Source organism: Netta rufina (genome assembly GCF_964035555.1).
Source record: "Netta rufina genome assembly, chromosome: 3".
Lineage (NCBI taxonomy): Eukaryota > Metazoa > Chordata > Aves > Anseriformes > Anatidae > Netta > Netta rufina.
The window spans coordinates 11,920,848-11,946,452 of NC_140125.1; the positions used below are offsets into that span (position 1 = coordinate 11,920,848).

Genomic DNA, 25,605 nt, shown 5'->3' on the forward strand with positions numbered 1-25,605 from the left:
AGTGAAAACATAAATGTAAAAATCTGCTTTAAAAGCCCAGCACATGGTATGTTTAGAACAGCTAATTTACCGCACATATTCCGAATTGCTCAAATGGTACAACAATTCACCCAGCAAGATACTTTTTAAACGTTTTTCTTGGGGTTTTGTATGTTTTGGGGGGGAGGTGGGGAGGTATAGGGTGTGATTTTCACATTGCAAACACCTAACGTCTTATTTTTCTTCAGAATAACAAACTGTATGTGTTCTTTAAACCTGGAAAATAGATTCTTTCTTACGTCTATTCTTCTGGGTTTTGTATGCATTCCCATTAAAGAAGCAGTGTTTAAATGGCATCTGTAAACATATTCTTGAATTACAGAAAGAAGAAAAGTAGAATAGTTTCCAAAATCTGACGGTCTCTGATTAATTTTGCATTGCTGAAGTTGAGAGGATAATTTGTGAATGTTTTAACATTTACAAGTAAATAAGTACTTGCATTTACTGTATCTGATTACTGAGAAAAGTATTTGTTATGTTATTACACAGATTCAAATTGCATCTTGACCTTTTCTCGTTTAATCTGTTTACTGCAACAAAAGCAGTAATAGATAAATCTGAAAACAAGCGTGTATTTTACCCACCTCTAACTAAAGATCCCCGTGTGTGGCACACTCTGCAAAGCAGCAGAGCTAATGCCTTGCCTGTTTATTGTATCCTGCGATTTGGTAGGCAGTGCGGGGTGAAAATCCACCCCTGCATATAGGACCGGCACCTGCTTTTGCTGTGCTCCCTCCTTCAGGCCTCCTCCCCCTCTTACACCCTAAAAATAGCGCTTAAGTGGGACTAAAGTGGCGCGCTGGTCATGTGCTGGCCTTTTGCTCGGGGTGAGTTTCACCCTCGGCGAGGGAATTAAGCAAAGCTGATGTCTGCACTAAATGCCCAGCCCCAACCGAGTCTGGCCACCCCCTCAAGGGGCTGCAATGGAGCTCGGCCACGTGCACATGGGAATCACGGGGCAACAGCAGCCTGTGGATTTGGGGTGTCTGGGGTGTGATTTGGATGCGCCAAGCCCCAGAAACAGTGAGATAAATAGGACTTCTTTCCAAAAGGTGGTGGGGTGGAGAGCCGTGTGGCTGCTCCTCCTTCCTCTGCATCTCTCCCAGCCTGCGTTGGATTTTTCATCTTTTATTTTTATTTTTATTGAATTTCTTCCTTATAAAGTTTCAACAAAAATAACTTGAGCTGTTTCCAAGAATGAGATTAGGGAAATTTGCATTATTTGATCATTTTTTCCAGTGTATTTGGTTGGTTTGTTGTGTTTAGTTTTTTGGTATTTTTTTTGCAAGCCTAGGAAATTATACACAAAAATGACATTTAAAGAAGCCAAGGTCATAAAATCAAGAAGTCAAGAGGTAGGAAACTGTATTGCTAGAGCTGCTTGCATCCTATTCCTTAATCCACTTTATAGCAAGCAGTACGGTCACCGGCTCACGGTATGATTTTTTATAGAGCCCAAAGCCTCAGCCACCACAATGACGGTTATGTTACGAGAACAAATCACTATCATGTAGAAAAATTGATCTCTACAGGAAATAAACGTCGTCAAAGTTGAGTGAATAAGGCAGCGAATGGCAAGAAAATAAAAGCTCCTGGCTGGAGCAGCTGAACGCAGCGCTTAAGGACGGGATTTTTAGCTGCTGCCTTGGACTGCTTGGGAGCTGCTGAGTAAATCATCAAAACCTAACTTTTCACCAGCAGTTACCAACTCCTTGTGCCTCTCCTCTGTGCCCAGCACTGGAGCTTGGAAATGTTAGATGCCAAGACACTAAAAACTTGGAGTTTCCATGAACTCGGAGATTGTTGGGCCTCCGAATGTGGATAACGTGCCATCATTCTGAGTCAGCTCAGTCCCAACCCGACCCCAAACCAGTGGATGGGCTGGATGAACCTCCTGCAGGCTCAGTTCCTCACCTGCAAACCACAATACTATGTTCCCTCTTTGCAGGGGAACTGTAAATATATCATGCACATGTGTGCATATACAGGTAAGTGGAGGTAGTGGCAAACCTGGGTATTACAGTGGTGAGCGCTACAGGAAAGCCCATCAGGAATTATTAATTCCATCTTCAAGCACGGTTTGAATACGGCTCAACAAATGAAGCGCTGATGAATGAGGGTAAGATAAAATATTGACTAGCTGCTCCATCATTGTCTGGTCTGTGCCCTAGATAACACAAGGGCGTTTTGGAAAAAGCAGAATGGAAACACCTAATAAAAGGCTGGCGCTCCCTCGCTTTGGAGATTTAAGAATTTGTAAACTTCATCTCTATATATATTTATAAAGATAATTTTAATGCAGTTGCATGCATTCTATGTAGAGAGAGAGTCACATCTAGATACGTAAACACAGAGAGATACATAAGGGCATTATTATACAAATACACAGACCTTTACCTGTGTATTCCTAGGCTTTCATAAAGCAGAACCAAGCACCTGACACCTAATACAGCCCTTGATGAGAATTGACCTCTCTCCTTAGAATGCCATGAGTAATTATTTGCCATTAGTTCTTAACAGGACGAGGTTCAGCTGGGATGCAGTAAACAAGGAAACCGTATAGATTGTTCAATATAGCCTGGCTGGCTCTCAGCTGAGGTAATAAGTGATTGTATCACACCTCCTGGATATTTCAATCACCGAGCAGTGGCTTTTATCACAGGGGAGAAGCACCTTATTAACCTGCACTTCGTCAGGTCCCTTACATGTCCATATATGCAACGCTGTCAAGACTACCCAAGTTGCCCCTTCCAGCTCACGTTGTGGTACTCCAAACCCCAAAGTGCTGCGGGGTTAAACGACTAGCAAGGTGAGGACCTGACCAGTTCATTTAGAGTGACAAGGTATTGAACTTGGCTACCTCCCTACCTGCAAGAGTTTTTGCAACACGGTAAAGGCTTCCTGCTTCCCACGGTGCAAATACCCAACTGTGGCACAACGGTGGTCCTAAGAGGCAACACTGCTGATTTGCAGGCAGAATTGTTACTAAAAAAAAAAAGGAATATGGAGGGGGGAAATCCTCCACATGGGTTATTAAAAAAAAAATCCAACTTACACACAAGAAAAAGGGTCGAGTTAAAACTGTGGTATTTTTGAAGACATGCGCCCTACCACTGGTAGGTTTTATGGCACGTCTCACATCATCACCCCATTCCTGTGACTCCTCCGCCATCAATAGGAGTTGTGTGCATCAAGCCGGGGAGCCCGAACACCGGGCAGGCCGTATGTGAAAAGCACCATTTTTTCGTTACGGCCGAGAACTGAAGTATGCAACTAGCACATACTGTAAAGGCATTCAAAATATGACAAAAAAATTGTTCAAATGCTTTCAATCTGCAGAAAACAAATGCTCTCTTCACTGACTTCTCTGTGGCAAACTTATAATTCTATCCAGAAAATCCAGCATTCCCAGTCTGGGCTAACGACCATGCTACCAGACATGAGTTTATGTTTTTCATGCACATTTCATGTATTCCCACATGCTGTGTTGCTGCCAATAATTTATGACTGATCTGCACCCAGCCTGCCCTTCAGCATTTTATTTAATCTCTGCAACAGTGATTTACAATGACTCATCATTAATACAAAAATGTACATGTGTGTTAACAAGTTGGGAAGAATCTAAGGAGGAAGGCGAAATTTTTTGAAAGTTGTGGCTGAATGACTTATGAGCCCGCAGAAGAAAGGCGAAGCTAAACCAGAAACGATACGTTCGCTCTTCCCCGCAGCAAACAATTTGGGCAAAAAGAACTGGTTCTCATGCACGCCGCGTTACACAGAAATGTATTTTTCAGGGAAAGGCTGGGAGAGGGTTGCCCGCGCCCCCAGAACCGAGGAGCTGTTGCTCACCCCATGGCCAGCTGCTTCCTGCGTGTTTGTGCAACCTGCACACTCAGCCACGGCCCCACAGCCCCCTTGCTCTTCTGCACCCACCACAAACAGCTGGATTACTACACCCTTGCATCTCCATCCACCACGTGTGACTGAAAAAGCCCTGACCAGCTCTACAGTGTTAAATCTTGTGGGGCTGGGGAGGAAAGGGGAATTCTCTCAATAATTTATACAATTGTAACGCCACGGCAGAATTACCAAACGAGCTCAAGCAGAGGAAGCCTGCCCTACATCCACAAGACTTCAGTTATAATGTATTTTGACCTACTTTTTTTTTTTTTTTTCCTTTCCTTGCACATAAGGAACTTATAAAAACACATCTGACACAAAGCCAAAGTAAAACTCAAATCCAAGGCGGGATGGGTACTAAAAACCACCCTGGAAAGTCACACGGGACAAATCCCACCAGTACTAGTTCAAAGCATCCCATGCTCATCATTTGGAAAATCTTTGATGGACCATCCCAAACTGACTCATATGCCCAGGCTGAGTCCTGTGCTCAGGCCAGCCCCCCTGCCTGTCCCTTTTCCTGTGCTGTTCCTGTCTGAATCTGCTCCCACCTTCACCCACAGCCTCCAGCCTTCAATGCTCACCCAACACACAGCTCCAGCTGGAAGCCGATCCATGTCCTTGCCTGAGCTGCTTCAGCCTCCCTGTATCACCCAGGGGAGCTGTGCTTCCAGCTTACCATTAAACAGGACGCCTGACAAACACGGACGGCCCCTACACCGACCACACCACCTCTCTTTCAACCACAGAAATGAGGGTATCAGCTGGACAAAACCTGGAGAATATAGAGCTGAAACAAACACTAGTTTTTCCTGGCTTGAGCCAAAATACTGCAGTTTGCGTTTACTTGTAACGTGTATTTTATGTTTAGTGCCTTTTATTCCTCCATTTTAAAGTATCTTGGAAGCCTACTTCACATGTACTAAGTATTTGGTATTTCCCTTTATTCGGTGTCTTAAAGGGCTTCAAAAAATTGATCTCCCAGGGCTGCTGTGGGGTCACAGAAATTGATAACCCTTACAAGCTATGCTTATGTGAGCCCGCCTGCGTCTCCCAGATAGTGCACTTTGTAAATTAATCCTCCAAAGGCAAATATATTGTAAGTAGCTTGTTATCTCTAAAGTACTAAATTGAAGAATACATGGGATTATATTGACAGAAATTACATTTTCTGTAATGGGGTTTAATATATCTGAAATCTCTCCCATAGGCTCCCACTCTCTCTAACACAGGAGGGTTTGTTAATGTAGGTGCAATGGACATCAAGACCAAATTTATTCACCAAAATGGATTAGGCCATGTAATCAGACCTTCAGTAATATTAATCTCTGACACTTATTGAACGGAAAAAAAATACTTTTGTCTGCAAACTGGCATTCCTCCCTCCCTTTTCCCCAGCAGGCTCGCCGTTCGCCTTGGCCATTTTCTGGGTATTACTTCAAAGAGGATAAGGTTTCCCATCATAAACACTAATCTAAAAATATTAGGACAATTAATTAGATACACTTAGTTTTACAAGGTATTAGATTGCAATACACTTCAAATATGACACTAGCTCAGGGACAGTGGGAGAAACCTGCATTTCGATGCAGGAACAAAAGGTAATAAATCAAACATTTTTAACGGGTTTGCTGTTGTGTCTTCACACTTAAATCACAGGTAATTTTCACCGGGGGCCTTCACCACATCTCCAAAAGTTAGCAACTCAAAATCCACTGCACAAACAGCACAGATCCCAATTTCTTTAAAACAATCACTACTACAGCAAGTCAGGGGCTCCAGCAATCCTCGGCCAGAATAAATAAATACACTTGCTCCACACAGTCCTTCAGCAGGAAAAAGACAGATTGTCCTCAACGTTTGTTCAAGCCTTCAAAAACTGAACGTTTTAAACAAACCAATAAATGGATATAACGATGTCAAGTCAAAAAGAAAACCCAACCAACAGCATTAAATAAAGCATGACAGCAGCACAAAATAACAATACAGTCTGCAGAAACGGGGCCCAGTGCCCATTTTTTCACCCAACTTCTCAATGACAAAGTTCTCCAAATGGATGTGGCCCTCTATTGAAGAGGACACATCCTCAGCCAGAGGATGGACTGGTACCCAGATGCAAACCCACTGAAATCGCTGAGAAAGCGATGGGCAAGTAAAAACTGCTGGTTTTCTGCAGCGGCAAACCTCGTAGCTCCCATCATGGAAACCACTCGCCCGTCTCTACCACTTTTGCATTGATAAACTGCTGGGGGAAGCAGACAAGGCAAGATGTGTCCTCAGAAATGCAAAGTGTTAGCCGGAGGGTGCCAGAGGCCGTATAGAAACACTAAGGAAAATTACTTACCAATTGTTCACTTGAAGTATAGTGAGCCCTGTGTCTTGTGCCAACTGCTTTTTCTGTTCTTCTGAAGGGTAAGGGTGCTATAAGACACCAAAATAAATATATGCATTTAAAACAATGTATTTTTTTTGCCTAGTTTTTTATTAAAACAAAACAATAAAACAAAACAACAAAATAAAAAGCAATAAAAAAGAAAGAAAGAAAAAAAACCAGACGCATGACATCTATTATTGAAAGGTGAAAATGCTGAGGTGTGTCACTCTTTTATAATTATTAATGGGCTACTACATCACTTAATTAATGGCAGTAAAAGACAAGCCAATTATAAAGATTAGTGAAGTGGAAAAATAACTACTTAGGATACTGGCAGTACCTTCATACTCAAGAAGGATATTTGTTGCATTAGCTGGAAGTTTTTACACTTGTCTCAAATGAGTGATTAGACTCAAATCACAATTCTTTTTTTCCTGCATTTCACAAAACAATGAAGAATGCGATATAGCACTTCACTAGAAAACTAAAAATGAACTGATGATTTTTGAGATAGCGAAGACAAATCTCGCCAGTGCCCCAAAATAATTTGCAAATAAGATCAGCATCCTGAACATAAACAAACGCCTGCATTTTGAACACAGGCCAACACAAGGTCAGCGATCAGCACATTTTTGCCTGACATTAACATAGCTGTGCTGCACTAATCCTAAGAGACGGAAAATAAATACTGGTTTAATTGAAGATAATGTTAAAACTAAATCATAAGTTAAGTTTCTTGTGAGAACTTGATTGCTTTCTCAGAAAATTCACTTCTGCATGAATACAGATTGCTTAATAAATCACCAGCAAGAACCACATCCAAGTTCGAATTTAGAAACGACATTAGCAATATCATTTCTATCCTTCCCCTCCATGTAAAAACGTCACTGTCTCGCAAGGAAATGGCCAAACATTACAAACGTAGCAATCCCCAGGAGAAACCCTGCTCTGGCTCACAAGTCAGAAGGCTCCTAACTTGGACGTGCAAGTGTCAGCGCACACCGACTCCAGATCTGGGCCGCTGCGAGGCACTTCATAACATTTCAGTAAGATCGCTTGATAAAACTGTTTAGACCTACCCAAACATTGCATTTAACAGTTGTTTGTCAGAAAGCATTTGCTGTTATACACACATCCGTTTTTTCCCAAATAGTCCCATATTCTTTGGACGTATTCTTCAGCATAATATTACAGGAGATGTAAACTGAAACCTTGTAAAGTGTAAGAATTTAAAACCTCATAAAAGTCAGCGATCTTATTGGGACCGTAACTATTTAGCAGCTTTTATATACTCTTGTAAACAGCTTAATCTGACATCTAATGGCTCCGTTGCAGGGCTGAATTACCTCACTCCACCAAATATGGATTTTTGCTGTAGCATCCTATTGCCCAATGTGCCCATTTCAAAGCCCGCTGCCATGGCCATCAGCTCCAGAAGACACGCTTACCCTGCCAAACGTGGCAGGGAACTTTCCATTCTTCCACAAACACAGTTCTTGACAGTAAGCCCACAGATAACCTGCACATCTGTAAACAACCCGCTCTACTTTGTGCACGTTCCCTTCTTTTTATGGGTGATTTGCATTTTACACATGCTGAAGTCCAGTATGAATTTTAGAGTCTGCCTTATACACGTGTTCATCCCCAACAAAGTCATATTTGACTTACATCCATCTATCTGAACATAACATTTTGCTTCTCTTCAAAGAAAAAAAAAACTACAGAGACATTTTGCAACATTTTCATCTTTATAGCTTGCTTCCCATTTCATTTCTTTGCTATCAAGCGAGGACAAAATTATACTTTTTTTTTCTTATTTCACTTTGCCACCTTACATGTGATCTAATTTTAAGTAATTGAACAAACTGTGTCTAATTTCATGCAGCAAGCAATAATTACTAGACAGCCTCTAGCTATTGGAATTGAGAACTCTGTCTCCATTAAGCAATTTTCAATTGTTCTGGACTTTTTTCCAAATAGACAAGACTGGATAAAATTAGCCATCAGAATAATACAGTCACTGTAAAAATAATTGCTTTAAAAGTCCCAAACCCCAAATTCCTTAAATTGTGGGATGTTTAAGGTCATCTGATTTTTTCTTTTTTTTTGGTCTCATAGCCTAGCACAGCATAAACTTTTAATTTAATAAAAATCTATAACTCCCAGAATCACATGGCAGCCACGACTTCATGTCGCTAATCCCTCTTAGCTGAAGGTTCCCAATGTGGCAGGCAGGCTTTTCAACTACAACTGGGTGTGTTTAAAATATCTTAAACACTGGGCATCCTTATTATATAAGCTTTCTGCAGATCGTACCAGTTGTTCCTTTGTAGGCTAAAAAAAAAAAATAAAAAAATGACTTGACAAAGAATCAGCATGCCACAGGCTAGGTTGCTATAAAAACATTCAAAGCCTTGTTGCATTCCCACCCACAGGGCTAGGAAGGCCTGGGCTACAGGCAAAGGCAGACATCACATTGCAACAGAGAGAAAAGGGGAAACCCTGAGAACTGCCATTTTATGAAGAAATAGGAAATTCACTCAAAAGTGCTTTTGCTGATCTTTATTTCACCCAGGCAGCAAAAACAGGCACCCTCCTAAAGCTGTATAATGGCTTGTTTAAAGGCATTCAGATATGTATGGCTTTAATTGGGTATTTGCATGTGTATATATTTTATATATAACATTTGCACGTGTATATATATATGGATATATGGAAGTGTGTGTCTTAAAACAATGCCCTGATTCCCATTGGCAAGTACACCTATCACTCCAGATCACTTTGGGATATCAAAGCAAATTGTACCACTGTTCGATAAACAGTGACTCGAGACCTTTACTTTGTTGTGTACATTAGCTCCTACCATTATCTCTTAAAAGCTTAATTATTTGCAAACAATTGATCAAGATGGGAATTTGAGAAAAGATATGCTGGACCACCGGGAGAGCTGCAATGCATTAGGAGAGCAAACAGAATTACCTTTAGGTCTTACAATAAGAATTAACGATTGGGACCGTGCATGGGGCAGTGCAAGTAGCTGTAACGCTCTTGCTGGAGTGTTTTCCATTTGATCTGCATTAACACCTCAAGAGCGAGTGAAAGCCATAAAACGGTGATTACGTATAGGAAGGCTGACCCTCCTTCCCAGAACCAGCCTGGGGATGCTGGAATACTGCAGCCAGGCTTTCTTGCCAAGGCCAGAGAAAAAGGGAAAATCCAAGAGGAAAAATAAAAAAAAAAATAAAAAGGAAGGAAGCAGGCATGTAAAAAAAAAAAAAAAAAAAAAAAGACACTTGAAAGAATAAGGCTGACAGCAAATGACCGAGTCCAGCTCTGATATTTTCTGATAATCCCTGCTCCTCTGGATTCAGTAATGCTGCTGCAGCATTATGGAGCTGCATCCACCTAACAGTATGAGCCCTAGTGCTTTTCCCTTACCATAAATCTAGCGCTGAAATGTGGATTGTTTGGCACCATTAATGTGTTTTTGAGGCTCTGTGGTATTACTTTTAATAATGACTTAGTACAGAAGTGATTGCTTAATAACACCATCAAAGTCTGCATGCAAATGAAAATTATCCCTGGGGGATTTGCCCAGGGTAATATGAACAGTTAAGGAACATTTGAAAAGGTAAAAATAACTATGCAAAATATGAGTCAGAGCAGTCATTTTAGCAGTAACAAAGAAATCAAAGTGACAGAGAGAAAAATGTAACTTTCCATCATATTCTCTCCTCACTGTTTTATGAATGGTATTTAGAGAGCAGCAGTCTTAATGAAAGCCCTTTTTTAATGCAGCCAAGATCACTTTCAGCAAAACAAACAACAAGACTTTTTTTTTTTTTTTACCACCTTTGACTACAGCCAGTTGGGTAAAGTCTACAGAATATACAGATGGAAGGTGTCCAAGTCCCTATCTTAATGATCCTCCTTGTCCAAACGTACTCCTTTCATCAAATTTTCCACCACGAGCTGCCCGTGCTGGATGCCAGGACAGTGATAGACTTTATCTTATCCGCGCTGGTAAAGAAGTATCAATAACACTCCCTCCCCTTCTGACTTGCCCACTGGAGCAGCACATCCTAATGGTCACAGAAGGGCTGGAAACAATCCTGCCTGGGGCTTGCTGCTGAAATGCTGGGGGGCAAAACTGCCCCTTTCCACCCCAGCCTGGTAATTTTGGGGAGCACGGCACCGCCTCAGCACCCAACCTGCCAGCCAGCCCCACCAAAGCCCGGAGGCAGGAGTGATTTCCCAGCACAACGTGGCACTATGAGGGGCAGGGGAAGGGGCTGGGGAGGAACTGATCTAACACGGGGAGCGGTGGCAGCGCTCCAGCATCGCCCTTATCACGGCGGTGCTGCCGCTTGGCTGAACGCGCCGGGAGAGCCATTTCGGAAGTGCTTTCATCCCCTTCCTCCAGCCCTCTGCCTCCTCCGGAGCTAAGTTTAATGCACCAACACGAGATGACCTTGAGCGAAGCTCTGGTATGCGATGGGGGAGAAACCACCCCCCAAAATTTACACCCTCAGGAGTCCCTATTAACCATTTTCTAACCTCAGCAAGAAAAGAAAAATAAAACCACGTTAATTTAACATTTCTGAATGGCAACCCAGCCTGCACCTTACTCAGTAACTGGAATAAAGCCCCCCAGCGACATGCTGAACCCTGAATCCTTGCTTTAGCCAAACTCGTGCAGGGTCAGCCAACGCGCCAGCGCAGCACTTGGGGGCTCTCCCCTTCCCCTGCCTCCTCCTGGCTTGTGTTTGAACTGTTTACATTGGTCACCATCAAATTGATCTACGATATATATATTTTTTAAATATCCATAATGCTTTCCTATTGTCTCTTAGCTTTATGAATTAGTTTGCCTGTTCCCGTGAATGCCTTTTTGTCTCCTGACTGCACATTATCAAAGGGACACTTTGTGCCCACCATTTGCATTACAAAAGCAGTGCATGGTGCAGTCTAAGAACATAGCTTGAATTTATAGCAGTTGAGCCCTGGGTCCTCACACATACTGGACTCGGAAAGAATAACGGGGGCTCCTGCCTTCACCAAGTAGCCAAAAATGTTTGGATCACTATCAGCAAAGTCACCAGACTTCAACCTGCTTCCTTCACTTGCCATTCAGAGGGAGTGATACAGAGACTGCCTTCAGCCTGCTCACCTACTCTGCAGGCTGCAGGGATCGCAGGCAGGCTCTGTGACCTGCTTTACATTCAGGCCGTAAAAAGTTGCCAAGCGGAGGTGAGCTGCTCGAGGGAGAAAAAAAAAATCAACTCGGAAGCCAAAAACTTGATCCTGTTTATCACATGGGACTGGCTCGCACGCTGGAGGAAACACTAAACACTGAGCAGGAAGCTGTTTTATTGGAAATGCATCTAGGAGGATAGGAAGAAAAACCCTTTGCAAAGTTTGCACAGTCTTTTCCTTGGCTGAGAGCGGTGAGTCAGCCTGATAATGCTGTTGAAGTGTTAGCTGGCTTCGGCATTTAAACCTCCCTGTTGCTTTTTCAGCGCAGCAAGAAAACGCAGCCCATATGACACAGCCCTACTACAGACAAAGCCAGCCTTTTCCTCTTTCAAAAGAAAATATTTCCTCAACTTATTATAATAGCTTAATATCCCTGCAGTAAGATTTTCATAGCGTTACTGTTAATAAATCCTGGTGCTGCCAGAGTTACTGAACTGCTAACTGTGATCGCTAAACCAACAGGCGTGCTCAGGCTTGTAAAGTTAAAAATGCAGAAAAACATGCAGCGTGACACATCCCCCGACTGCTGCATCCCTCCACTGCTACAGCAAGGCCAGGAGTTGCAGCTCAACTTCTGTATAGGCTGATCCCTGCGAGGTGGGCTCTGAGATGCTTCCCTTACAAAAAGGCTTTGCAGGCGGCTTTGGCAACCACGCCAGAAATAAAAAGGGGGAAAAGAGGCAGAATCGGACTCTCCCGAGGAAAATGCACGCTGTAAAGCACAGAGCCAATCCCCCCAAAGTTTTAACATCCCAACATGTGCTCATAGAGAGAGCTGATTAAACAGGGCTGGCTTTGCTTTTGCAGGCAGGGGGCTGGGAGGTGGGGGAGACTTTCTATTTGTGGGGGCTGAAGACGGGGAAGAGGTATGGGCAACAGCGACACTGTTTAATGAAGGAGTTGTGTTGGGGGGGGGGGGAAAAAAGCTCTTTGCTTCTCTTATTTCCCATTTCCCCTTTTGTAAATAATTTTCTTGCAAGAGTTGTCTGTGAACAACTTTTGGCATTTGCTAACATAAATATCCTTTCCAAGGCTGATGGAGAGGCATGGTATGGTTTTGGATGCACTGCCAATACTTCTCTGGTGGCCCCATCAAATTATTCATAATGTGAGCACTCATTAAGGAAAAAAAAAGTTCAGATCATCCCTCGCACAGGATATTACAGAAGTCAGAAAATGGAAAAACCTTTTAACTGACCTAATCCATCCCCTGGCTGCTACAATATTATTCCTTCCATACCATATATTATTACCCGCTGCCTTTTCCAGTTCAGCTCTAGCTGGTCCAAGCCGTGGTGCTCCTGCTATTTCCTTTTGGAGACACTCTGATAGACCTCAGTGTTTGGAGCTTGCCCCGGCGCATACCAGCTTGCAGCTGAAGCTGTGTCCATGCAGACACTCCCCCGCCATACCAGGGTAATTGAGTGGAGATTTTCCCATCTCCTACATTCCTTTAGTGCCTGGACGTATGTGCATGCAGAAACACACGTGGGACTTGCACACACACATCAGCTTCTCTTAATAAGCTTAAGAAGTGATTTTTTTTTTTTGCTCTAGTGTCAAGACAATTTGTGATAATGGGACATGGCCAGTGCACTTTCCCTTTCCCTGCCCTGTTTTTTCTTTATTATCATCTTATTGCTGTGCCACAGCCTAAAAATAACCAAGGACAGGGTAATTAAAGTAAGTATTGCATCCGAAAAGATCAGCAAAACTGTCTTCAGCACAGCACACAACTGAAAACAATGAAATATTACATCCAAGTGACACCGAAGTAACCGAGGAAATGCATCATCAGACTTCCAACCACATTAGAGCTAAAATCCACATCCTTCAAATGAAGGTTTTTAGTTAGAAGGCCACTGAGGTGGCAGGAAGGTGAGCTGCAGCCCTGCACAGCATCCCAAATCCCCCCTGCCTCTGCTGGGTGAGTGGCAGGGAGGTTGTTTTTTGTTGTTTTTTTTTTTAATCTCTTTCTGTCCCCGGCATGTTAAAGGAAATCCAAACTACCTGGGAACTCCATAAAAGTGCTTCTGTTGTTTTCAGAGGCAGCCTAACACAGATTAGCTCAGGTAAATATCTCCTAACCAGAAGCCTTTTCTCAGCAATAAGTCACTGTCCTTATCTACCTTAAATGACTTTCTAAACAGGTGGACTCGGAAATAACTCCACAATCTCTGCTAAACGCCAGCGCCAGTGGTTGTAATCCCACAGATCTCCGCCTAAAGCTTTTATTTGTGCTTTCTGCTGGCTTTCTCAGGCTGCCTTTGGCATTTCAAAATGTACGTGGGGGATAAAAACGCCCCCACTGCACCGTATCCGTCCCCAGTGGAGTGACAAGGGAGAAGGAGTAAGGTCCTGAACATCAGCCCCCAGCTTTAGGGTGGAGCAGGAGCTTTAGGGATAATCCTTAGGGAGACAGCACCCCAAACAATTTGGGAAGCCTCACACCACGTTTTCCCATGGAGGGACTAAGTGGTCATGGAAAGGAAGTTCAAGGCACCACACTGAGGTGCCCATCTCCAACGCCAACACAAGGCAGGTTTTACATTTGAACGTTTTCTGCTAAAAAAAAAATAAACAAACAAACAGCAACAAAAACCACACCGAGGAAGGAAATGAAAAGATATTGCTGCTATTTTGCAACGCCGCTTTGTTGGCATGTAAAGTCCTTGAACAGATGCCCCGTCCACCATTAAATATTCACAACGTATCCTTGTAAAAGAATAAAGCCCGCTCAACTTATAAGCAAAAACACAACGTGTTCTTCATAAAAAAAAAAATGCATTTAAAGATCCAGGAGGAAAATAAAAAGGAGGGAAAAAAAGAAAGAGCTAGAGAAACACCACCATTCTCAGAAGAAGCAGAGACTCTTGGAAGTAGTGCACATTCTGCGGCGTTAATTTTCCCACTTAAATTACAGTGATGCTGTAGCCTCATCTCATTAGAGATCATTGTCCCCAGTAGACAGTTGTGTTTATGGGGGATTCTTGCTGTTCCACACCTGCTGCTCAGGTTGCTACGTGATCAAGCCTGCATACAAACAGCAGTCTTGAGGTTGCTGGACTGCAACTGATGAGCCCGGGCTAATTCAGGGGTGATTATGTAGTTTACTGGACCACTAAACCTCTTTAAGCTTGTAATTACTGCCTATTTGAGTAAAGAACATTCAAAAGCAATTCACTGCATCATGCCTGCCACAGCTGGAAGCAGGCTGCCAGCAGTCTGCGGGGACATTAAAATCTGCAGGGACGGGGATTCGAGCACAGCTCGTAGGCACTCACGGCGGCGGCAGCCAAGTGTGTTCACATTCCAGCTCACCTTTTCTGACCAGGCGTACTATTAAAGGTGCAATGGAAACTATAGAAAAGCAATAAAGATGACAAATAACGGGGCATAATTGAAAGAACTGCATTTTAATGACTCTCCCCTTCTTCCCTCTTCTCCCCTTCTATTGGCTTTAAGAAGAAATAAAAAATTGAGCCTTTTTGTCATGACAAGGGAAGGGTAAGAAAAGGCCTTTTGCAAAATGGGAAATGAGCTGCATCCATGTGAGCGTTTCTCTTTTGAGAGCTGGGGGGCTTTTTTCATGTTTTGAAGTTTTGGAAAGAAAAAGTTCCTTTGCCGAGTGAATGCAGAGTAACTCTGACTATGTATTTGCCATCAATGACAACATGCAGACATCTCCATTACTGAAACTTAATGAAAAACTCCAAAAGCGTCCTCTCACCACTGCATCCCTTGCAAGCACAGGGAAATGACCCAAACCACCACTTTGCAAAACAACTCTGCCCTGCACAGGCGCACAAAAGCCAGGCACACAACCTCATTATAGGCACAAGGTGAGTTTTTTGTTTTTTCATAATAAACACACATCCCTCTGATTCTTTTGAGTTTTGAACCACTCGAGACCTCTTTTTCAAGTGTGCCTCTGCAGCTCTCAATGTGCAGGAAGTTATTAATAGAAGGAACCTTGGTTTTGCACAGCTAGGAGGCTCTGGGAGGGGGGGGCTGGAGGAAGAGCAGCAGATAAAATGGGACCTGTGACAGCGGCTGAGGGGTTGGTAGTGGTGATTTTCACAAGTGAGCAAACTTCAAGTCCAGCCAGGATTGCTCAGACAGAGACAGAGAAGAAAAGCAATGGCAAACCCCATGGAATGACAAAAGGAGGAGGCCAATGTTGCTGCCAAGCCCTGACACCGTGCTGGCATCACCAAGAGCTCCAGAGAGGTGGCAACTGCTCACGGGGCTCTAGTTGAGGAGCTCCCTGCTTGAGCCTCCCTTTAGGTTCCTTTCCCCAGCCTCTCTGTGAGACCATCTCCCTCTTACCTCAATGTGTGAGGTCTGGGAGATGGCCTAACGAGCTGCACCATTAACTACCTGCATGGAACCTACTTCAAAGCCTCGCTGGACATTCGGATACCCAGCACACATCAGTGACATCTCCCTTTTCTGCTGACAACTGCCACAGCTGCCTGGGAGAACAGCGCACGTGAAAAGCAAAATTCAACAAAAACTGAAATAAATCATTCCTATTGATATAATTAACACTCAACTGAAGGTAAATTTAAGGGATGGAGCCTCTTTCTCTCCTCATTTAATAAATTACCTTGTTTTAAAAAACACGGAGATTTCATCCACAGTAATAATCTCACTAAGCGTCTAGAAAGGGAAAGAGAAACAAAACGTGCTCGCGAGAGCATACTGCTGTTAACAGACATCAGCTTTTAAAGGAGAATACAAAAGAATTCAGGAAGTTTATTCTTAAAAAGCATGTAAATTCCCAGCCACAACAATCCTCTGACTACCCCACCTGAGCTCCAAAGAGACACGGGCTTGTATGCTATCCAAGCCATCGCTCTTATTAATATTCATTAGGAAGGTCTACTTGCATTTTCATCAGCTGCAAAGGTGGCAAAAGAAACAATCTGAATTCTTTAACACGCAGGCATTATCAGTTCAACATCTGCCAAATAGGAGCGCATACAGATCTGAGGAGGAAAACCAAATACAATTTACCTGTGCTGGAGCCAGGTTTCACTTTCCAGCATGGAGCGAGCTGTTTCAGGCTCTCTCATTTTACTCATCCCAGCTTTTACATGCCTGGTAAGTTCATTTTCCATTATTTTTTACCTTTAACATCAGAGTCCCTCATAAATTACTTTCATTCCTTAGGTCTAGAGTTCCCCTCTGTTAAAATGGCCCGAGTTCAGTAAGATTGCATATATGAATAATACAGCCAAGCCTCAACTCTGCAAACTTGACTAAGCAATTCTGCTTTCTGACTAGAGAATTCGTTTATCTACACAAATTCAGCGTGTGAAATCTCTTTGACTGGCTTCAGGGTGCCGAACTGTGCAGAAACACAGACTTTCTGACCAGCCTGGGCTAAAATTTAACTCCAAGAGATGAACTAAGAAGTCTCCAAAAGAAAACAACCGCTCTAATTAATTATTTACCCTACTTAGCAAAGAAACCTGGCTGATAACACTAATGAATTTAAGAATGAAACAGGCGTGTGTTTCCAGGATGATATTTACACGTGCAAGGACGTGAACGAAAAAAGTAGGATACGGATCTCCCGAGAGCCAGGAAAAAACAGATGCTGATTCTCCCCCAGATCTCTACATTTAACCCTACATTAACATGCATTTGCCTACAAGTTCACCATACATTGATTCCTTTCTTTATTAAAACCTCATTAAAAAGAATTGGATGGTCTCCAGGATATGACTCTTCCCTTTTGAAAATCTGCTTGGATTGAGAGGGCTCTCCTAGTAAAAATAACCTTCTCCCTTCCAAAGTCAAGGCAGCTCTTTCCTCGTTGACTGCAAGAAGACTTTTATAGGAAGTCAAGCAGCCCTGCTTAAAAGAAGAGGGGGAAAAAGGGCTCTGTGTGGCCCCAGATGTCGGGGTTTAAACTTGTGGGCAACACTGAGGTTATGCCTCAGCGTGGTTTCTTCTGCAGGCTGATGGACTGATAAAGCCAGAACAGTGGGTTTTGGAAAGAGCTTTTCAAAAGCCAGAAGAGTCAGCCATGAGAAGCCCATCTCTGCCCCATCCTCAGCCTGAGCATCTCCATCCTCTCCTAGCTGGTCTCCTTCAAGGTCCAAACACATCCTGCACCACCCACATGCAGATGCCTGCATAGATGCTGCCATAAAAGAGACAACCAACATATTTGGAAGCAACAGCATTTAGGCTGCATGTCACTTTCAGCACATTTATGATATGACGGCTGTTAATAATTCATGAGGATAATACTTAATCAATTAATTCATATTTCAACACCGAGCTCAAAAGCCCCTCTCTGCCTCCTCTTCCTTTTGTTTTATAAAGACCTAAGTGAAACTAGCCAAAAAAACAAAAAAAATGTCACCACTAACAAGTCAGAAAGTAAGAACGAGAAAGCAGGCACATTTGATCTTGCTCTATACATGGACCTTTCAAAGATGACTACTCCAATTAAAAAAAATGTAGAATTTATCATTTTGATGACACAAAATGATGAACTCGACTATTATATGCTTATATTTTGTTTAATGGCTTCATTTATTTTAATAACAAAGAGAAACTGGATCTTTACAGATGAAAGCTTTATTTCATGGCTTCGGTGCAACTGGGATTTTTAAAATCTGTGATGTTAACCAAAATGTGATAATAGATGTTCTCAAGGGCCCTATTTTATAGCATTCTATGCAGAGCCCAACTCCACATGAGACATTACAAACATGATGTTTAGCCCTATTTTAAGGAAGTAGGACTGACTCCAGTGTCAGAGCCCCCTGTAATTGTTTTCCATCTGCTGCTTGTTCCTCTGAACAGTTACTTTTGCAGCAAAGTGTGGCCACAGAAACACTGTGACAAAGGCATTAGCTCTCTGAAGACTTCTTTTAAAATGATATTGGAAGGCAGCGTTTGTGTGATTTTGGCTGGTCTTTGGGACAAGAGCGTGCATGCAATATGACTACTTTATATAGAGCAGGCTGTCTTGAAGGGTCTGCTGACATCCAGAAGGAGAGGGAAAAAAAGACACTAAAACAAAAGATGCTAATTCTGCTACCATTTTTATGTCAGTTAATTCCTAAGATAGAGTTAATTAGAAACACCTCATCAAGCTTGATCATGCTCTCAGCCATTCTGAGGAACTTCTCAACTATTCCACTTTTTTTTTTTTTTTTTTTTTAATTTTTATCTCACTAGACTGAAAACAGTTGTTTCAGGCAACTGCGGCACTTGTGCAAGTGCAGCATTAAGGATGCTCATGCTGGATTTTTCACGAGCATATACTTATTTACGCGCACAGGGGTACGCGGGCATGCAAGGGGGTCGAGGTAATTTTGCACCCTACTATCTGCACCCCTAAAGGCTGGGACACGACCAGAGTTTTAGGGAAGCCAGCCCAAGATGGCAGCTTGTGATTAACGGGTGTATCATCCCCGGCTGGGCGGCAGCGAGGCCCCGGGTCTGATCTGCCAAACACCCCCCTTCGTCTGCGGCCGATCAGCAGATGTAAGCACATAGGCCCTGTCAGGTTGACATATCATTCCTACGACAATGTCAACGAGTATTAATGTTCAATTATCTGTCCTAGAAATAACCCTCGCTTTTATGCATTGTGTAACTGGGTGCATGGCACTGCAGTAATGCGAACGACAAGGGCAGAAATGCCCGCGCTCACCCGGTCGCTCTGAGCTGGCTTTCCAACATCGCGATGACATTGCCTCGCGGTACTGAGTGGACGCCTTGCCTTCCCCCTCCATTCACTCTTTTTTTTTTTTTTTTCTTTTTTCTTTTTGGAAAGCATACTGCGAAGACCCCGGAGACCTTTATCCTCCTCTTCATGTGTTGCACATCACCAGCTCCCATCAGCCCGCCAAGACACACTCGGAAAAGGCTATTTTGAATTTCACGCGCGTGCACAACCACGGGGAAGTCGCTTGTTTGCTTTTATGGAGGGCCATGAGCTGCCTGATACCTGCCAGCCCCTTTTTACGCCCCACACTCAGGTATCTATCATTTACCACCAAACACAAATGTCAACAGTGGCTTCTTCCAGCGCTGCAGTCAGGAGCAATTCACGCCCAGGCTGCAGGGCTGGAGCAATTTGTCCAAGTGACGCATTACAGCTTCCTTCTGTCAACAAACGTTCAAAATCAGACCCCCAGTAGGGAGATGGCTTGAAGAACAAACACGAGATCATTCCCGGCATCTTTTCCTATTGTTCAAATATTAAAATTATCGATCATTTCCGCAGAGGCCAAATGCAAATCAAGCTCTGGGAGTAAAAAGCCAAGCGAGTATTTCTTCTCCTAAATCAGCGCTCCGGGCAAATTGCTGCTCATTTGAGTAGGCTGCAACGGCGTTTGCATGATTTTTGTTACTATGGCACAGCTTCCTTGAACCAACATTCAAAGGTTATCAGCTGTAAGTTATGCTTGCTAAGTCTTCTTATACAACTCACAATCGGAGGGAGGGAGTGGGAGGAAGCAGCGTGATAACCAGTGCCAGCTTTGAGATAAAGCCCCGTGCATAATCTCTGTTTATTTAGACAACCATCTAACCGCAGCACCGGGCACAAAAACAACCCAGGTGGACGGCCAAGGGAATTTCTCCTGCCTTATCATGTCCGCATTATATTTTGGGGGTAAAGGGAAGCAAAGTCCGTATTTTTTCAAGATAACTTTGAAAATTTAAATAATCGCTAAGTTTGAGGTTTCATTGTTTGGATTCGCTTGGCTGGGTGGGTTTGGTTTGCTTTGTTTTGGTTGGAGGGGAGACGACTGTAACAAAGCACATTTTATTCTGTGCTTTTCTATTTCTAGAGGTTTTGGAGAAAAAGAGTTTGCCGTATCAAATTTAAGGATGAAGATCCCACTTTGAAACATTTCCCGCCAGAGGGGATTTGGGGGTGTATGGAGCAAATACATGTACCATGGGACCAAACCAGAGCAAATGCAGTTGATGGTACTATTCTCCTGCTGTTCAAGCCCAAATTTGCCTCCAACATATGCAAACTCATTTCCCCACCCCTCCTTTTTTTTTTTTTTTTCCCTCTGATGATTCACCCCACTGTTTACTCAATCATTTTAGGTAGGGGGAAGTGATGAATGTTGCTGAGTGCCAGGTGTTTTGGTGCAAGATGAATAACCCCAAGGAGCAACCTACACCGAGCCCCAGGCTCCTGTCAGCCCTATAATTGATGATGTTTTCACTGTAAGGGGTGGGGACTGGGACACATTAAGGCTCAATAGGGGAAGTAAAGGGAGCGAATTGACTCAGCAACTATGCCTTTTACCATGGTTTCTAATAAGGATAAACTGATTACTGCCAAATGTACTTCAGCATCACAGGGAGGGGGGGAAATCAATTTGCTCAAAGGAAATAAATGCAATACCAGAAGTTTTTTAAAAGCAAACTTTTATACTCAAAAGTGTAGCAGCATGTTTCAGCCAGTACCACTTCTTTCCGAGTTGCCATTTGCTGCCAAACCAAAAATGAATTTGCAGCCTTAAAATGCAAGGACTAAAAGATGAATGCTGCAAAACGATGGCTATAAAGCCAATGTATCTTTTTCTAATCTCGTTCTCAAATGTCCCATGACTTTTATAACAAAGATGTGTGCTGAAACGCTCACCCTGTATTTCAAATGTCGGTTTTATGTCAGCATATTTTTACAGCAACTTAGAAAGCGGATGCTCCATGGCTGTGGCCGGCAATGGGGCAGGAAAGCCAGCTCCCTGCCCATCCCTGCTGCCAGGGCTCACAACATAAAGACCCAGCAATGCCCGTGATGGGACAGGACCACGGCCATCCCATGCCACCACACAGGTAAGCCCCAGGCTCCTGACAAATGCATTTCATCTTTTGCATCACACAAAATAACTCAAGGAGGCCAACGAGGTACATCAAAGCGACAGAACAGGTAAAGACAATTTTCATCACCAAGGCAAGAAGTTGCCAAGGCTGGGGCCGGTGCTGGGAGCGATTTGCCTGCGCACCCAAAAACCCGGACATCATTTCTATCATAGAGATTTGGCTGCTTTGCCACTGAGGGCCATCAGCTCGAGCGTGCTGCCGCGAGTGGCTGGCGGCTGCAGCAGCCGGTGAGAATGCTGCCTGACGCTCGGCAGCAGCCCTCGTCCCTGCGCCTTGTCTCCATAGCAATGATGCTGCTGGACGTGGACAAATGGCAAGGGGCTGCCATCGCTCAGCCCTGGCCTGACAGCCTTCAGGATGAGCCTCCCTCATCCCTCCTGAACACACAAACAAGCCCTCAACAGGCCCCCGAGTCGCAATAATCTGCCCCGCTGCCGTGGCGGCGTTTTGCTGCCGGTCGCAGCGCGTGGCCGCTACACCTGGCGGAGAGCTTTTGTTTGGCTCCCGGGTGAGTTCTCACATTTTAGGGAAAAGGAAGAGGAAAGCAAGAAAGGGGAGAGATGGAAAGGAGGCAGCAGTACCCAAAAGTAAAATATCAGAGATGAGCAAGGAGCAGAAAAATGAAAGGAAGAGACATCTATTACATAAATGGCAGTGAAATAGGAGCACTGCGAGTTAATATTTGAAAGGCACACACCAACGCTTCCCCTGCAAAGACTCCAGCAAGGCATAGGCACGTAATTGCCGAAGTCTAAAGCTGCCTTAAACATTAAACATAGCAGCTGTATCTAACATGGGAGCGAGCATCCAGGGTGACGTCAGGATGGCAGCGAGGTGCGGTGGCCAACGCTGCCAACCTGCTGCTCTGCCTGGCGCCCACCCTGCCATGGGGGGACTGATGTGTTTGCCCCATACTCCTTCCGCAGGTGGCACAGACACCATTACCTTGGTCTGCCACCCCAGCACTGCAGTGGGAGGATGGCAAGACACGACAAAAAAAAAATGTAGATGGTGAATACCAGCTCATTTCGAGTTGGATTAATCACAACGCCGCTATCTGGGGAGGATTTCTGCACGGGGTCAATTTTTACTCATCTCACCTCTGCAAACGTGCCCCGTTGCAATCATGGCATTTGCAGGGAACGGCGAGAAAGGTCTGACTTCATGGCTGCCTTGCCTCAACCATGCACCCTGTGCTTCACTTTGTGCTTAGCCCCACAGAACAACCCGGCTGAACAGCGATGCTCTGCGTTGCACAAGCCCTCCCAGCATTTGGAAAGCCATCTTGTAATGATCTTTAATTTAGACTCACTTATATGCTACATTTGCTAGGGATCACATTCCCTCCCTGGCCATAGCCCCGTAGCGTGCAACACACTTGGCGATCCTCAGCAGCCCTGGAAAAAGAGGATTCAGTGCTCGAACGTGTTAACAACTGATTTACCGTTCCAGAGACACAAGTACGCAACTCATCTTGCAGGGCCAACCTTAACGCGCAGGAACAACTAAACTGAAACATATAAATTCCGTATATGCTTAAAAATATTATTGTCTGTAATTTAATCTAACAATATTTCTAGGCCTATAACCTCGCACGCAGAGGCAATTTCCCAAGCATTAATACTTAAATGGGTCATATGCACCACATCTGTCATTCTGTCCTGAAGTCTATGAGGCACAACCAAGACTCTGCAAGCCTATTGATTTTTCTAGCATTTGCTTTAATTTACTTAACCATTAAGAAATCCATCAGTACATAAAGGGCAACTGTCCATTACTGCCTCATTTGCAGACGTTCTTTCCCCTCGTTTTTTTTGGTAAATATTTCCCCTTAAATCGCCGTGTGTTTACAGAGTAAAAATGAATCCGGAAAGTGCTCACACCTGTTTCTGTTCAGTAACTGCTGCGCCGAGGTATATGTAATGTGCTTAAAGATAGAATAAATATCTCGACATTATTACATCTGTGTGCAAAGGGTGGTAAATTAGATCCTAATTACATTAACAGGGATTCTGCCTCCCAGCTTAAATTTTACATGAGCACTCTGTAAAAATCCAAAAGCTCTGCTGTGGTTTCTTTACGAGCTGGTGATTACAGCTACTTCCTATGCGGTCACTAAATATTCTGTTTACAAATAAATGAAGAAGCTTTGAGCCAACTTGCCAGGGTAATAATCCGTTTTTTCCCCCAGCAAACCTTTACCACATAAGCATGGCAACAATCAGAAGCCCTGGCTTCATCTAATTACTCTATCACATAATTTCACAAATTGCCTTTTCACTGGGGAGCCAAGTGCAAAACACGCTCACAGTGGGATTTCAGGCAGCAGCTTTCATTTACTACTCATTTCTTGTTAAATTAAACACAAAAACACCAGTTGTGTGAAAGAAGTCAAAAAGAATGCTTGCAAATGAGCCAGACAAGTGTATCTTATATTTATACCATTCGCACAAAATAGCTCATTGGCAAGCTGTATTTTTAATGGCACCATTAGAGCCTTTAACCCTTTTTGAGCTCTTGTGCGTTTTTGGGAGCGAACAATCTGCCCTTTTGGTGTTGGGTGCGTGGTGGAAAAAACAGGCTGGCAGTGCCTGCATGGCATCCCACCCCACAGCCAGGCATTGAAATGGCATCGGGCAGCACGGCTGCCTTACGGGACAGCATCACACCCTTGATGGTTGACAGCCACGGCCACCAGGCCCCTACAAGTCCCTTCTCTGCAGCTTGGTGCTGCAATTAAAGTTCCAGCATCGTCACACGCAGCAGATGACCGGCTGCTACCAACCTCACCTCCGTGCCAACCCTTCAGCTTCAGGGCTGTTAATGGGGAACGACCCAGGAGAGAATTCGTCCCACAGATTCCTAGCACTGGCGTGTTGCACCCACCCAACACAAGGGAGGGACAATCCTACAAAGACATCGAGTGCGATTTCTGAGTGCACACGGCCATGATTCCTATTCCAGCCTGGTGCGTCCCTTGGGGTGCTGGGGAGCCAGTGGGACCGGAGGGCAGAGGGACCCAGAGGGCCAGACCCCTGCTAATTATCTGCAAGCTAACGAGGCAGGATTTTAGCTTGCCACTAAGGAGCACAAATTATTTTGAAAATAATTGCGGCGAGTGTAACGCTGCCAGTGGAAGTGAACCAGAGGTTACGCTGCTCTAAGATGACATTTTTACATCAACAAGTACAAAACTAAAACACGGCCATTAGTAATTAAAGCTGGTCCTTTTGTAGCACCAGAGCCAGTAGGTCAGGTAGCGTTTTACATCACAAACCAGGCCTTTATGGCTGTAGATTTGCCAGCATTATCTGCACAGGGAGAAGAAAACATTAGCAGCAGCTGTCTGTGTGCCTCTACACTGAAAATCCTATTCATCCAGACAGGTGGAGTAATTTAAAAGCCAATGTGGTGCAATTTTGATGCAACTAATGCCACTGTTTACTAAAATGCCACCATTACTACTGTTTATGAAAACATTACTAAAATTGCATTTTATTCAGAAGAATCCGAAGATTCTGGTTATTACCAAACGGATCTGCCCCCGGTGCCGCTGGCAGTCCCACAGGGCTCCCAACCCCCTGCACCTACGGCCCCATGTGCGAACCACAGCTCAGGGGGTGCCAGGGCCACGCAGTCAGCTCTCTGCCTTTCCGTGAGACAAACATTGTATTCACCTTCCCAAAAATATCACCTAGGGACCTCGAAAGCTCCGGTTGATTTGAATACAGGTGGGTCTACAAGGAGGAGCTTCACTTCCAAGTTACCTTTAGAGAATGGAGTCTGCAAGGCACCTAAGGCAGAGTGCCCCCATCTCCCCTGTGAGCTTAAAGAAATTCTTTGATGGAGACCATCATAGTGTGTTGTTGTTACTGTTTTTTTTGTTGTTTATTTGTTTGTTTGTTTTTTATTCTTTTACTTAATTCTGTAATGTCTTGTGCTGTACAGGATGGATTAGAAAGGGTCAAGTAGTCAGGAAAGGAATATTCCTGCCATACCTAGCGTCTGAGCAGCACTTTCTGGGCAGAAGTTTCTGGTTCATAAAACAGAAGACCCGTTGGTAAGTCTCCTAGACCTTGCCTTATTAAAATGATGGCCCACCACTGAAGTGAAACGAGCACTCTGCAAAGTATTATGGGTCTAAATCAGGAAATGAT

The 25,605-nt window shown here is 43.9% G+C and overlaps 1 protein-coding gene across 6 annotated transcripts in view; it reads right to left on the reverse strand.

The window, feature by feature from the left end:
- Nucleotides 1-25,605, reverse strand: part of MEIS1 (Meis homeobox 1) — a 106,056-nt gene that overhangs the window by 15,970 nt on the left and 64,481 nt on the right. For all 6 annotated transcript variants that reach the window (XM_084284580.1, XM_084284579.1, XM_084284578.1 and 3 more), the window contains exon 9: nucleotides 6,284-6,360. In XM_084284580.1, the coding sequence (XP_084140706.1) occupies nucleotides 6,284-6,360 (77 nt within the window). The remainder of the gene's footprint in view (nucleotides 1-6,283; nucleotides 6,361-25,605) is intronic.